Genomic DNA, 14,325 nt, shown 5'->3' with positions numbered 1-14,325 from the left:
AAGGTAGGGGTTTCTCTCTCAGATGTGAAGGTAGGGGGTTTGTCTCTCATATTAAAGGTAGGGGGTTTCTCTCTATAATGTAAAGGTAGGGGTTTCTCTCTCAGATGTGAAGGTAGGGGGTTTCTCTCTCAGATGTAAAGATAGGGGTTTCTCTCTATAATGCGAAGGTAGGGGGTTTATATCTATAATGTAAAGGTAGGGGTTTCTCTCTATAATGTAAAGGTATGGGGTTTCTCTCTCAGATGTGAGAAGGTAGGGGGTTTCTCTCTCAGATGTGAGAAGGTAGGGGGTTTCTCTCTATAATGTGAAGGTAGGGGGTTTCTCTCTCAGATGTGAGAAGGTAGGGGGTTTCTCTCTCAGATGTGAGAAGGTAGGGGTTTCTCTCTCAGATGTGAGAAAGTCGGGGATTTCTCTCTATAATGTGAAGGTAGGGGGTTTATATCTATAATGTAAAGGTAGGGGGTTTCTCTCTATAATGTGAAGGTAGGGGTTTATATCTATAATGTAAAGGTAGGGGTTTCTCTCTATAATGTAAAGGTAGGGGGTTTCTCTCTATAATGTAAAGGTATGGAGTTTCTCTCTATAATGTAAAGGTATGGGGTTTCTCTCTATAATGTAAAGGTAGGGGTTTCTCTCTATAATGTAAAGGTATGGGGTTTCTCTCTATAATGTGAAGGTATGGGGTTTCTCTCTATAATGTAAAGGTAGGGGTTTCTCTCTCAGATGTGAAGGTCGGGGTTTCTCTCCATAATGTAAAGGTATGGGGTTTCTCTCTATAATGTAAAGGTAGGGGTTTCTCTCTATAATGTGAAGGTATGGGGTTTCTCTCTATAATGTAAAGGTAGGGGTTTCTCTCTCAGATGTGAAGGTCGGGGTTTCTCTCCATAATGTAAAGGTATGGGGTTTCTCTCTATAATGTAAAGGTAGGGGGTTTCTCTCTCAGATGTGAAGGTCGGGGTTTCTCTCCATAATGTAAAGGTATGGGGTTTCTCTCTATAATGTAAAGGTAGGGGTTTCTCTCTCAGATGTGAAGGTCGGGGTTTCTCTCCATAATGTAAAGGTATGGGGTTTCTCTCTATAATGTAAAGGTAGGGGTTTCTCTCTCAGATGTGAGAAAGTTGGGGGTTTCTCTCTATAATGTGAAGGTAGGGGGTTTCTCTCTATAATGTGAAGGTAGGGGGTTTATATCTATAATGTGAAGGTAGGGGGTTTCTCTCTATAATGTGAAGGTAGGGGGTTTATATCTATAATGGGAAGGTAGGGGTTTCTCTCTATAATGTGAAGGTAGGGGGTTTCTCTCTCAGATGTGAAGATCGGGGTTTCTCCCCATAATGTAAAGGTAGGGGTTTCTCTCTCAGATGTGAAGGTAGGGGTTTGTCTCTCATATTAAAGTAGGGGTTTCTCTCTATAATGTAAAGGTAGGGGTTTCTCTCTCAGATGTGAGAAAGTTGGGGGTTTATATCTATAATGTGAAGGTAGGGGGTTTCTCTCTCAGATGTGAGAAAGTTGGGGGTTTATATCTATAATGTGAAGGTAGGGGTTTCTCTCTATAATGTGAAGGTAGGGGGTTTATATCTATAATGGGAAGGTAGGGGTTTCTCTCTATAATGTGAAGGTAGGGGTTTCTCTCTCAGATGTGAAGGTCGGGGGTTTCTCTCCATAATGTAAAGGTAGGGGGTTTCTCTCTATAATGTAAAGGTAGGGGTTTCTCTCTCAGATGTGAAGGTATGGAGTTTCTCTCTATGATGTAAAGGTATGGGGTTTCTCTCTCAGATGTGAAGATCGGGGTTTCTCTCCATAATGTAAAGGTAGGGGTTTCTCTCTATAATGTAAAGGTAAGGGGTTTCTCTCTATAATGTAAAGGTAGGGGGTTTCTCTCTCAGATGTGAAGTTAGGGGTTTCTCTCTTAGATGTAAAGATAGGGGTTTCTCTCTATAATGTAAAGGTAGGGGTTTCTCTCTATAATGCGAAGGTAGGGGTTTCTCTCTATAATGTAAAGGTAGGGGGTTTATATCTATAATGTAAAGGTAGGGGTTTCTCTCTATAATGAGAAGGTATGGGGTTTCTCTCTATAATGCGAAGGTAGGGGTTTCTCTCTCAGATGTAAAGATAGGGGTTTCTCTCTATAATGTAAAGGTAGGGGTTTCTCTCTATAATGAGAAGGTATGGAGTTTCTCTCTATAATGAGAAGGTATGGGGTTTCTCTCTATAATGTAAAGGTAGGGGGTTTCTCTCTCAGATGTGAAGGTAGGGGGTGTGTCTCTCATATTAAAGGTAGGGGTTTCTCTCTATAATGAGAAGGTATGGGGTTTCTCTCTATAATGCGAAGGTAGGGGTTTCTCTCTCAGATGTGAGAAGGTAGGGGGTTTCTCTCTCAGATGTGAAGGTAGGGGGTTTGTCTCTCATATTAAAGGTAGGGGGGTTTCTCTCTATAATGTAAAGGTATGGAGTTTCTCTCTATAATGTAAAGGTATGGGGTTTCTCTCTATAATGTAAAGGTATGGGGTTTCTCTCTATAATGTAAAGGTTGGGGTTTCTCTCCATAATGTAAAGGTAGGGGGTTTCTCTCTATAATGTAAAGGTAGGGGTTCTCTCTATAATGAGAAGGTAGGGGTTTATATCTATAATGTGAAGGTAGGGGTTTCTCTCTATAATGTGAAGGTAGGGGGTTTATATCTATAATGGGAAGGTAGGGGTTTCTCTCTATAATGTGAAGGTAGGGGTTTCTCTCTCAGATGTGAAGGTCGGGGTTTCTCTCCATAATGTAAAGGTAGGGGTTTCTCTCTCAGATGTGAAGGTAGGGGGTTTGTCTCTCATATTAAAGTAGGGGTTTCTCTCTATAATGTAAAGGTAGGGGTTTCTCTCTCAGATGTGAAGGTCGGGGTTTCTCTCCATAATGTAAAGGTATGGGGTTTCTCTCTATAATGTAAAGGTAGGGGTTTCTCTCTCAGATGTGAAGGTCGGGGGTTTCTCTCCATAATTTAAAGGTAGGGGTTTCTCTCTATAATGTAAAGGTAAGGGGTTTCTCTCTCAGATGTGAAGGTAGGGGGTTTGTCTCTCATATTAAAGTAGGGGTTTCTCTCTATAATGTAAAGGTAGGGGTTTCTCTCTCAGATATGAAGGTAGGGGTTTCTCTCTCAGATGTAAAGATAGGGGTTTCTCTCTATAATGTGAAGATATGGGGTTTCTCTCTATAATGTGAAGGTAGGGGGTTTCTCTCTATAATGTAAAGGTAGGGGTTCTCTCTATAATGTAAAGGTAGGGGTTTCTCTCTCAGATGTGAGAAAGTTGGGGGTTTATATCTATAATGTGAAGGTAGGGGGTTTCTCTCTATAATGTGAAGGTAGGGGGTTTATATCTATAATGGGAAGGTAGGGGGTTTATATCTATAATGGGAAGGTAGGGGTTTCTCTCTATAATGTGAAGGTAGGGGTTTCTCTCTCAGATGTGAAGGTCGGGGTTTCTCTCCATAATGTAAAGGTAGGGGTTTCTCTCTATAATGTAAAGGTAGGGGTTTCTCTCTCAGATGTGAAGGTAGGGGTTTGTCTCTCATATTAAAGTAGGGGTTTCTCTCTATAATGTAAAGGTAGGGGTTTCTCTCTATAATGTAAAGGTAGGGGTTTCTCTCTCAGATGTGAAGGTAGGGGTTTCTCTCTCAGATGTAAAGATAGGGGTTTCTCTCTATAATGTGAAGGTATGGGGTTTATATCTATAATGGGAAGGTAGGGGGTTTCTCCTCTATAATGTGAAGGTAGGGGTTTCTCTCTCAGATGTGAAGGTCGGGGGTTTCTCTCCATAATGTAAAGGTAGGGGTTTCTCTCTATAATGTAAAGGTAGGGGTTTCTCTCTCAGATGTGAAGGTAGGGGGTTTGTCTCTCATATTAAAGTAGGGGGTTTCTCTCTATAATGTAAAGGTAGGGGGTTTCTCTCTCAGATGTGAAGGTAGGGGGTTTCTCTCTCAGATGTAAAGATAGGGGGTTTCTCTCTATAATGTGAAGGTAGGGGGTTTCTCTCTATAATGTGAAGGTAGGGGGTTTCTCTCTATAATGTGAAGGTAGGGGGTTCTCAGCACACTGAACTCAAAAACAAATCAAAGTTTGCTGAGTTGCTGAGTTGACTTTGCATACTAGACATGCGACACATCACACAATGTCATTACACATTGACTTTGCAGCATGTTGACACCGTTTTGGGAACACAGTACAGATCTCACCTGCAGCATGTATCCTGGTTCACAGCTGAATGACACCACCTCATTGACCATGTACCTGTCCGCTGTTTTGATGCCATTGGCAGGCACCACTGGCTCCGGACAGGCAGTGAGACCAACGGCTAGATGGAGCAGAGACATAAAAAAAGGCCTCATCATGCCTGCTTAGATAAAGTACTTGATGTTGCACATCACATGAATGATTGGTCTTCAATACTCAGTGTGGTGATCCTGTTTTCATGTTTCAGAGAACAGTATTCCTCAAAGCTGGAGCAAGGAGAGGCAAACACATCGGCGAGTATTGTAAAGCCAAGTGGATATGATTATTGTATGCTGTCAACAGGCTCTGGTATAGCTTATAGCTATTAAAATAGATAAGATGATTATTGGTTTTGGATTTTTGTACGTTTGTTTAGTTTTTCTATAGTTAAATAATTTGTCATTTGGATGGTTATAAACCCCCAGTCATAGGAAGGTAATGCAGATACATAACCACAGTCGGGTAGCAAGGGGCACAGGGTACTGACAACGTCATGAAACTGAAAGTGTATTTTGTGCTGTAGTGTGTAACCTTTGTCTCTATGCTTCTACATTTAGAACGCTAAAACAGTATTGTTATAAAAAAAATCTGAAAATAGCAGACCCACTGATCCTTGTTATTTAAATATGCATTGTGATTTTGTTCATTTCTTGAAAACATCTTCCAGTGGGTTAAAACTGTACACACTGCAGGAGGAGACAGTGAGAGAGAATGTTGCCATGACAACCACATTCGTCAAGCCAATGAAAGGAGATCCTGTATAAATGTGTCTTGTTTGGATTGCACCACTCAGCAGGTAGCACCGTGCTGTTGTGAGTGTGTGTAAAACTCTCTCATTATTTTTCTACCCATCAATAGCAAAGGACTTTCACCTGCGATGCCTTCATTACCCAATACAACAAAAGCCAACAGACACTGTCACACTGCTAATGTGTAGGTGACTGTTTCAAACAGGGAAGCCCAAATGGCTGTGGGCGGCTAGGGCGAGACTAGGGAGATTAAACATTAGCTCTGGTTCAAGGAGAATTCACAGCAGAATTCGGAGCAAGTTACTTTCAATATATTCTAAGGAGCACGTACTCCTGTTCAGGAGGGAGTGAGCGGAAATGTACAGTATGCAACTGGTCAAAAAACAGTGAACCACAAAAAGAGCACTGGGCATTTCTTTAAATGCTAAAGCATCAGAACCCTGGCTTGTACCAAACTACTAACACATTTATTTAACGTTAGATCAATACCACTTGTTAATTCCAATTCCATCTCGCTGACACACGTTACACATACCAACCATTTGAAGTGTTTTTCTGCAGAATAAATCAATAAAATGCCACATGGCCATAGTCTCTCTCTCAGAGGATAAATGATATCCCTTGAGGGAAAAAATCTGACATTTTCTCTACAACCACAACGGACTGATCCAGGCAGGAATTCAGCCTTCAAGATCCAGAAAGTCAAACATTTAAAACACTTGTCTCCTCACCCAAGCTCTAACAAATTCACCATCTTGATGTGTGATAAAAACACGTGGCGTGAATCTAATTTTAGATGTGGAACTTCGTAACTACCGTGCACAAGCCAGATTCAGTCTAGGATCATGAAGATGCAGCCACAGTCATCCAACGGTAAACATTCAGGATGAACCTAAAAGTCAATGACAACCATCTCTATGTAAATATAACAAGCTCCTCTTGTTCTGACAGAAAGTCACAAAGCTATTCTTATTTAATGATATCTACTTTTACAGTACACGTAGCTCTAGGTAAAAATGTATATTATATATACCATGGGTATGACAAAACGTTTCTTTTTACTGTTCTAATTACGTTGGTAACCAGTTTATAATAGCAATAAGGCAAGCTCGGGTGTTTGTGGTATATGGACAATATACCACGGCTAAGGGCTGTATCCCGGCACTCTGCTATTGCGTCATACATAAGAACAGTTATTAGCCGTGGTATATTGGCCATATACACAGTGGTGAAAAAAGTACTAAATTCTCATACTTGTGTAAAAGTAAAGATACCTTAAAATGACTCAAGTAAAAAAGTCACCCAGTGATACACTACTTGAGTAAAAGTCTAAAAATATTTGGTTTTAAATATACTTAAGTATCAAAAGTAAAACCAGACGGCACCATTTTCTTGTTTATTTTAAATTGACGGATAGCCAGGGGCACACTCCAACACAATCGAAGCATGTGTGTTTAGTGAGACCGCCTGATCAGAGGCAGTAGGGATGACCAGGGATGTTCTCTTGATAAGTGTGTGAATTGGACATTTTCCTGTCAAAATGCAATACGTACTTTTGGGTGTCAGGGAAAATGTATGGAGTAAAAAGTACATTATTTTCTTTATGAATGTAGTGAAGTAAAAGTAGGCCAAAATATAAAATAGTAAAATAAAGTACAGATACCCCAAAATACTTTACACCACTGCATATACCACACCTCCTCGTGCCTTATTGGTTATTTATACAGTTGATGTCCTTTACAAAACACTGGCTCTCCCCTATTCTGCATAACATTCTAGAAATGGCATGGCTATATCAGGCATAACGCTTCCAGGAAGACATCCTGCCAATGATGTGTATTAATATAGAAGACAATTGGCAAAGAATACATACTAAATTGGCCTAAACTTCTTTAATTTGTAACATCCTGACATTCTCAGCATATCTCAGTTTTGTCCAAAGCTATTAGTAAGGGCCACATGAGATTTTTTGCCATGTTTTAGCTTCATTTGAACAGATCGATTGATTGAGGAGACATTCTCATTTACAACAACGACTTGGAAAGGGAAGTGTTGCTATGGAGGGGCGAAGGGTTAAACGAGGTTGCCGTCGCAATGATTGTATTAAGGAGGTTCCAGGTTGGCAACTGAGCAAGGACTTCTGGGTTAACAAGCCTAATCTAGCATGTATGGTTGTGTAGTGACCAGAAGGAGTCATGCCCTGTGTTAAATATCTCCTCTTCATGCAGCGGTGAGAGAAATAATCAATCTCTAATCAAGATAAGACTGATTAAAAAACGTTGGTACGTTTCCTGGTTAGATCCCTTACGGTTGATGCTGTTTGACTGGACTATTCAACTATATACTTACGGTGGCCAGATGTAAAAAAGGGTTATTATTACTTCCACATGCTTCGGGAGAACTGTATAAAAAAGCAACGCACACACACCAATAAAGCACTTTTCTTCATATTAAATGTTGCTACAAGTAATCAGGAAAGAAGTGGAGGACGCTCAGTCAACGTGAGTCGAGGTGCAACCAAGATGTTTTATCATCATTGAAAAGGTAAAGGCGCAACTCTCGCTCACCACTGTCATGACGTTGGCCTGCGGGTAGGTTTATGACAGTCATAAATACCTCTTCCCCCCCTTTTTCTACCCTACTGACGTTACATTTGCAAACCCCTTGGTTAACATAGAGATTCTGGGAACATCAGAAGGTGGGGGGGAAATTAACTATATTCTGGTAATCTGACCAATTAAACATATGCGGTGGTACTTAATGAATATGATGTCAGTTCAGTTGTCATCTAATATATTAATAATATATGCCATTTAGCAGACGCTTTTATCCAAAGCGACTTACAGTCATGTGTGCATACATTCTACGTATGGGTGGTCCCGGGGATCGAACCCACTACCCTGGCGTTACAAGCGCCATGCTCTACCAACTGAGCTACAGAACAACACAGAGACATTCTCATCAATGATAAGATGACAAACTCTACAGCGGAAAGTCTAGACATCAGAGTTATCAGATTCACATGGAATTGTTGTTCAATGGAAATATTTGAATATGAACTTATTCGTGATGGGATGAAATGTGATTTTAGCTTCTAAAATGTGAGAATTGGGTTTTCATAAGGTTAGCGTTCTGCGCAATCAGTGGCCCGCCCTTGTGAAGAGTCATGGTTTATAAAACTTTTCAGACACACCCTTCTCGCTCCACTATATAAAGCCTTGACGAAAATATAACCTCCTGTTCCGAGGATGTGAGGACGACGGTCCGATGTCAGAATGGTTCAGATAATAAATACAGAACGAAGCCAACGCAGGTTAGGAAGGAACAGACAGCGTATCCCGTCTACCACACAATGACGTTACTACAACGTATCCAATTGACAACCAGAGACATTCTTCAAAGGACTCGGTTGGGCAACACGGCCTTCCATCTACAACCAACCTACCGAAGCGCAGCTCAGAGTAAATATTTATTGCATTTTTCATTTCCAAATGGGCGGTAATTTAGAATGCACAAGATTCTGTATTTACGATAGCACAGCTTCTTCCTTTGTAACTTAGTCTTCCCGCTCTTTCACTCAAACCCAGCCCTTTTCTTTTGTGTAAGCACCTGTCATATCTGTTCCGCCCGCTAGGGACGTTTTCCTTTTTGACGTAATTTGTAATCAAGTTATGATTTAATTATGTGTATGTGTAAATCTGTGTGATTAGTTAGGTATTTAGTAAATAAATAATGAAACCCAATTTTGCATTGCTGATTCAACTTGTTAGCCAAGGTTTGTGCAGATAACCAAGAATTTTAATTTCAGATGAGACTGAATTAAGATGACGATTAATATTGACTGCTATTGATGTGAAATATTACTAGGTTTTTAAGAGTTTATTCGGAAGATCTATAAATATTATTTTGTGGTGCCCCGAATCTCTAGTTAATTACATTTACATGATTAGCTCAATCAGGTAATATTAAATACGGAGAAATTAATTTAAAGAATAGCATGTCATATCACTTAATCCGGCATGGCCAAAGACACGACACCATTATTTGTTTTTATTTAAACAACTATTAAAAGCTTCTTTAAAGTAATTAGGTCACATAAAAAAAATCAGAAAACTAAGCATGACTGGGCGTGACTGGGGGGTAATTCTAGTTTATTATTTCTATGTGGGGTTCTAGTTTATTATTTCTATGTTGGTGATTTGTATGAATCCCAATTAGAGGCAGCTGGTAATCATTGTTTAAGTAGTTATTGTTCCCACCTGTGTTTGTGGGATATTATTTTGTGTTTTGTGCGCCACGTTTCGTTGTTAGTTTATTGATTTATTAAAGGTAGGGTATTAAAGGTAAAGTTTCACTTTATAATAAATATGTGGAACTCAACATCAGCTCCGTCTCCCCTCACGTACGTGACAAATGCCAAATTCCAGTGTGAAGGAAGTATGCATTGAATTAATTTCCCTCAGTCATTAGATGTGTTATAAATGAGTCCCTGTTTCCCTCCCATTAGACAGGGAAACAGAAGGGTTAGGGTTATCAGACAGGGCAACAGAAGGGTTAGGATTATCAGACAGGGAAACAGAAGGGTTAGGATTATCAGACAGGGAAACAAAAGGGTTAGGTTATTCAGACAGGGAAACAGACGGGTTAGGGTTATCAGACAGGGAAACAGAAGGGTTAGGGTTATCAGACAGAGAAACAGAAGGGTTAGGGTTATCAGACAGAGAAAGAGAAGGGTTAGGGTTATCAGACAGAGAAAGAGAAGGGTTAGGGTTATCAGACAGGGAAACAGAAGAGTTAGGGTTATCAGACAGAGAAACAGAAGGGTTAGGGTTATCAGACAGGGTACGAGTTCCTGAGAGTTGTAGCTTTTAAGAATGAGGTCATAATTTTTTAGCATAAACCGTTCAAATGCTAGAGCCAAATTCATGTGGAAAAAACCCCAAATAAATCAACATGCCACATAGGCGCTAGAAACCGCAAAAAAAATGCTAGATACTGCTAGAAACCACACTACTGTATAGACAACAACAGTAGTGGTGTGTATTGTATTTGTCACAAAATACAACAGGTGTAGGCTTTACAGTGAAATGCTTACTTACGAGCCCTTTCCCAACAACGCAGAGTTAAAAAGTAAGAAACATTTGCAAATAAGAAAAAAATAGTGACACAATAAAATAACAAGCCTATATACAAGGAGTACTGGTACCGAGTCAATGTGCAGGGGTACAAGGTAGTTGAGGTAATTAAGGTAATATGTACATGTAGGTCGGGTTAAAAGTGAGTAGGCAATCAGGATAGATAATAAACAGAGTAGTAGCAGTGTATGTGAAGATTGTGAAAGTGTGTCTATGTGTGAGTGTGTGTGTGTGGCGTCAATATGCATGTACGTGTTTGTGTTTTGTGTATGTGAGCGTATGTAATGTGAGACTGTTTTGGCACTGAAAGACGGATTTTTGGAAGGGATTTTTTAATTTCTTAATTTAAAACAAATTCATGTTTTAATTTCTTAATGTTAAGAATTTATCAAAGGGATTAATAAATGGGCCGGATCTGGCCCGCGGGCCGCCAGTTGAACAACCCTGCCGGATCACATAGCACATAGGCTGCACATGGGGGATACACTTTTAAGTGGGCTGAGAGAGGGGAAATAGCCCGAATTGGGATCCCCACTGAGAGGACTTAGAGATAGTAGCAGAGGATGTTGAGGTGTAAGAATGAATAAGGTAAATGGTTTACATCAGGACTGTCCACAGCAGCTAAAGGGCACTGTTTCTTCTGTTGAGACAGAGGCAGATGAGGCAAGCGGCCAGAGAGACAGACTATCTCTGATGCTATCAGTGTCCACACAGTACAGAATGGGAGCCCATTTCAGAGTTGAAAAGAGGAATTCCCATCAGGCTCCAACCCATGGTAAAAGGTAGAGAAATTGGATTTTATCAGCCAGTTTCATTGGTATTTATTTTTTCGTTAACAGAATTGTTATCAGTGAATTATGCTGTACTTGTTGAACCATTTATGCTGACAGCTTTGGTAATTTTTCTAAAGCTTTCAAATGTCAAAATGCACATGCCTCGCCCAGAGCTGCTTCATTTTTAACATTATAAAAGTAGAATGCCCCGTTGAGTGCTTTTGATTCAGTGTTAGCTGCACTGTAGGTGATGCTACTACATGTTCCAGAAGGAAGGAGAGAGAGAGAGAGAGAGAGAGAGAGAGAGAGAGAGAGAGAGAGAGAGAGAGAGAGAGAGAGAGAGAGAGAGAGAGAGAGAGATGGAGAGAGAGAGAGAGAGAGAGAGAGAGAGAGAGAGAGAGAGAGAGAGAGAGAGAGAGAGAGAGAGAGAGAGAGAGAGAGAGAGAGAGAGAGAGAGAGAGAAGTAAGCAACATTTTATTAGCCAAGAGGACATTTTGTAGATTCCTTTATTTCACAGGGTCAGAGGATATGGAGAAAATGAAGGTTTCATGATGAGACACACAGTGTACTCACTTTTGTACTCAAGGTGGAATCCAGCAGCAACAACACTGATATCACTCTGGAAGTGGAGGTAGAGCTGGTTGGAGGTACTGTTCAGCAAGGCTGGAGCAGTTGTACCTGAAATACATCAGACAGTCTACATTCATCTCAATGTTGAAAGAAGTTCCATTTGCAATTCTGAATATATATAGATGTTTTCTGGAGGGTTGGTTCGTCAAGTGACTACAGTTTATATCAATGGCCAAAACAGAATAAGGTGAACAGCTGTTCACTATTCTATGGACATTTTTCCTCCTCTATAAAATACTTTCCTTTTTGGAGGTCAACCAAATGAAAAGAGGGGAAAGGGGGGAAGGGGAATAAAAAAAAAACATGCTTTGAAATTCTAACAGACAATGGTCACTGAAGTTTGTTTCTGTTCTTCAGTATCTGAGCTCCCAGGGGAGAGCTCTCATCAAATGTTTCCAAGGGGCAGTCAACCATACCACCACAGATAGGAAAAGTAAAAATGTTAAAAGTCTACAGAGCTCAAAGGGAACCATCTATGCATAGTCACTTTGATAACTCTACCTACAGGTACATATTACCTCAATTACCTCGACTAACCGGTGCCCCCGCACATTGACTCTGTACCCGTACCCACTGTATATAGCCTCGCTATTGTTATTTTACTGCTGCTCTGTAATTATTTGTTACTTTTACTTCTTATTGATATATATATAGATATATACTGTATATTTGTTTAAACTGCATTGTTGGTTAGGGCTTGTAAGTAAGAATTGTGACAAATACAATTTGATTTGATCAGGTTGGTAGATATATGTTTTTGGATGATATGCTTTGGCTCAGGCTGCTGAAAATCAGAACACAGCGTTCATCATGAGTAAGCAAACATGTGGTTGAAAAATAGGGTATATGCGGTTATATAACCTGAAACAGTGTCATTCATCACTTGTGTCAAACTTTATAATAGCAATAAATCTCTGGTGTCTTGGGCATTGGTCAGTTTAATAAAGAAATGTTGAAACTCCCCTGGGCAGATTAAAGATACAGCAACATATTCTGTTGAGACACCAGCTTTTATATTTTCAGGATATTATGTTCAAACCCCAGCTCACTAGTTCTGTGACATAGTTAGAGAAAGCAATTATTTTTATTCTCTTCATCGATGTCACACATAGCGTTACAAAAACCTGGTAATAAAAAATAAATAGGTTTTCCATAAACCCAGGTTGGAAAATCCCTGCCATCAGGAGGGAATAAACAGGAAATCTGAAATCCTCCAACCAGGGTTTCTGGAAAACCGTGGAACGTTTCCAGAATTCTGCAACCCTATTATTACATTTGTATCCTCGGAGGCCATCTTCACAGGTTGTAACGCTATGCCATGAGACAGCAATATACCCTTCACTCATTCATGACAAAACATAGACTGACTTAACACGTTTATAATCACATGAATAACTCTGATGAAATGACTAAAGCTCTCCTGCAAAATACTGACTTGATAGACATTAAGATATGTTCACCTGCAAATCATGTCAGTGAAGCTACCAAGTTTGCAATGGGTTTCTGTAATGCTATGGGATCCAGCATAGTATGGCAGTAGAAGAACGGACGGGCATAAAATTGTCTGAGTACATTATGCTGATGATTGCAGTCTGTAAAATGCTCCTTTGCGCTTGAATGACTTGACTAATAATTTCTGGATGAAGTTTGACAGCTCTGTAAAGCTCATCCGCTGTCCAGCTATTCAGAGGTCCATCATCTCTATTAGTGAGACGGCATCTCCAGTGTTTCCAGAGCTTGTCAGATAAGTCACAGATGAGCTTAAAATGCACTTTGCGGGATTGAATCTGGCACATTTAGTATTATTAGGCAGTCTAGAACCTTATGATTAAAGAAATTCTTGATGTGAACTTTCAGCCGGGAAGCAGGGTAATTTTATGTTTTGTAAAGATGGAAAACCAATCTTGAAATACAATTTACCATATATATATATTTTTTTACATGAACCATTTGGCAATCATCTCTAAACATGATGAAACAAAACTCCATCGATAGCCACAATGGCCACAGAATGAGAGAGGTATATAGACATAAACCCAATCAATAGCCACAATGGCCACATAATGAGAGTGGTATATAGACATAAACCCAATCAATAGCCACAATGGACACAGAATGAGAGGTATGGACACAGACATAAACCCAATCAATAGCCACAATGGACACAGAATGAGAGAGGTATATAGACATAAACCCAATCAATAGCCACAATGGACACATAATGAGAGAGGTATATAGACATAAACCCAATCAATAGCCACAATGGACACAGAATGAGAGGTATACAGACATAAACCCAATCAATAGCCACAATGGACACAGAATGAGAGGTATACAGACATAAACCCAATCAATAGCCACAATGGACACAGAATGAGAGGACATAAACCCAATCAATACAGACATAAACCCAATCAATAGCCACAATGGACACAGAATGAGAGGTATACAGACATAAACCCAATCAATAGCCACAATGGACACAGAATGAGAGGTATACAGACATAAACCCAATCAATAGCCACAATGGACACAGAATGAGAGGTATACAGACATAAACCCAATCAATAGCCACAATGGACACAGAATGAGAGGTATACAGACATAAACCCAATCAATAGCCACAATGGACACAGAATGAGAGGTATACAGACATAAACCCAATCAATAGCCACAATGGACACAGAATGAGAGGTATACAGACATAAACCCAATCAATAGCCACAATGGACACAGAATGAGAGGTATACAGACATAAACCCAATCAATAGCCACAATGGACACAGA

At 39.9% G+C, this 14,325-nt stretch overlaps 1 protein-coding gene across 1 annotated transcript in view; it reads right to left on the bottom strand.

Annotated features, from left to right (window-relative positions):
- LOC124039049 (CUB and sushi domain-containing protein 1-like) overlaps positions 1–14,325 on the bottom strand; it is a 180,886-nt gene that overhangs the window by 51,234 nt on the left and 115,327 nt on the right. The window contains exons 35-36 of the mRNA XM_046354929.1: positions 11,482–11,586; positions 4,214–4,332 (exon numbers count right to left, since the gene is read on the bottom strand). Of these exons, the coding sequence (XP_046210885.1) occupies positions 4,214–4,332; positions 11,482–11,586 (224 nt within the window). The remainder of the gene's footprint in view (positions 1–4,213; positions 4,333–11,481; positions 11,587–14,325) is intronic.

Source organism: Oncorhynchus gorbuscha, linkage group LG07 (assembly GCF_021184085.1).
Source record: "Oncorhynchus gorbuscha isolate QuinsamMale2020 ecotype Even-year linkage group LG07, OgorEven_v1.0, whole genome shotgun sequence".
Lineage (NCBI taxonomy): Eukaryota > Metazoa > Chordata > Actinopteri > Salmoniformes > Salmonidae > Oncorhynchus > Oncorhynchus gorbuscha.
This window is presented reverse-complemented; position numbering and strand designations above follow the sequence as displayed.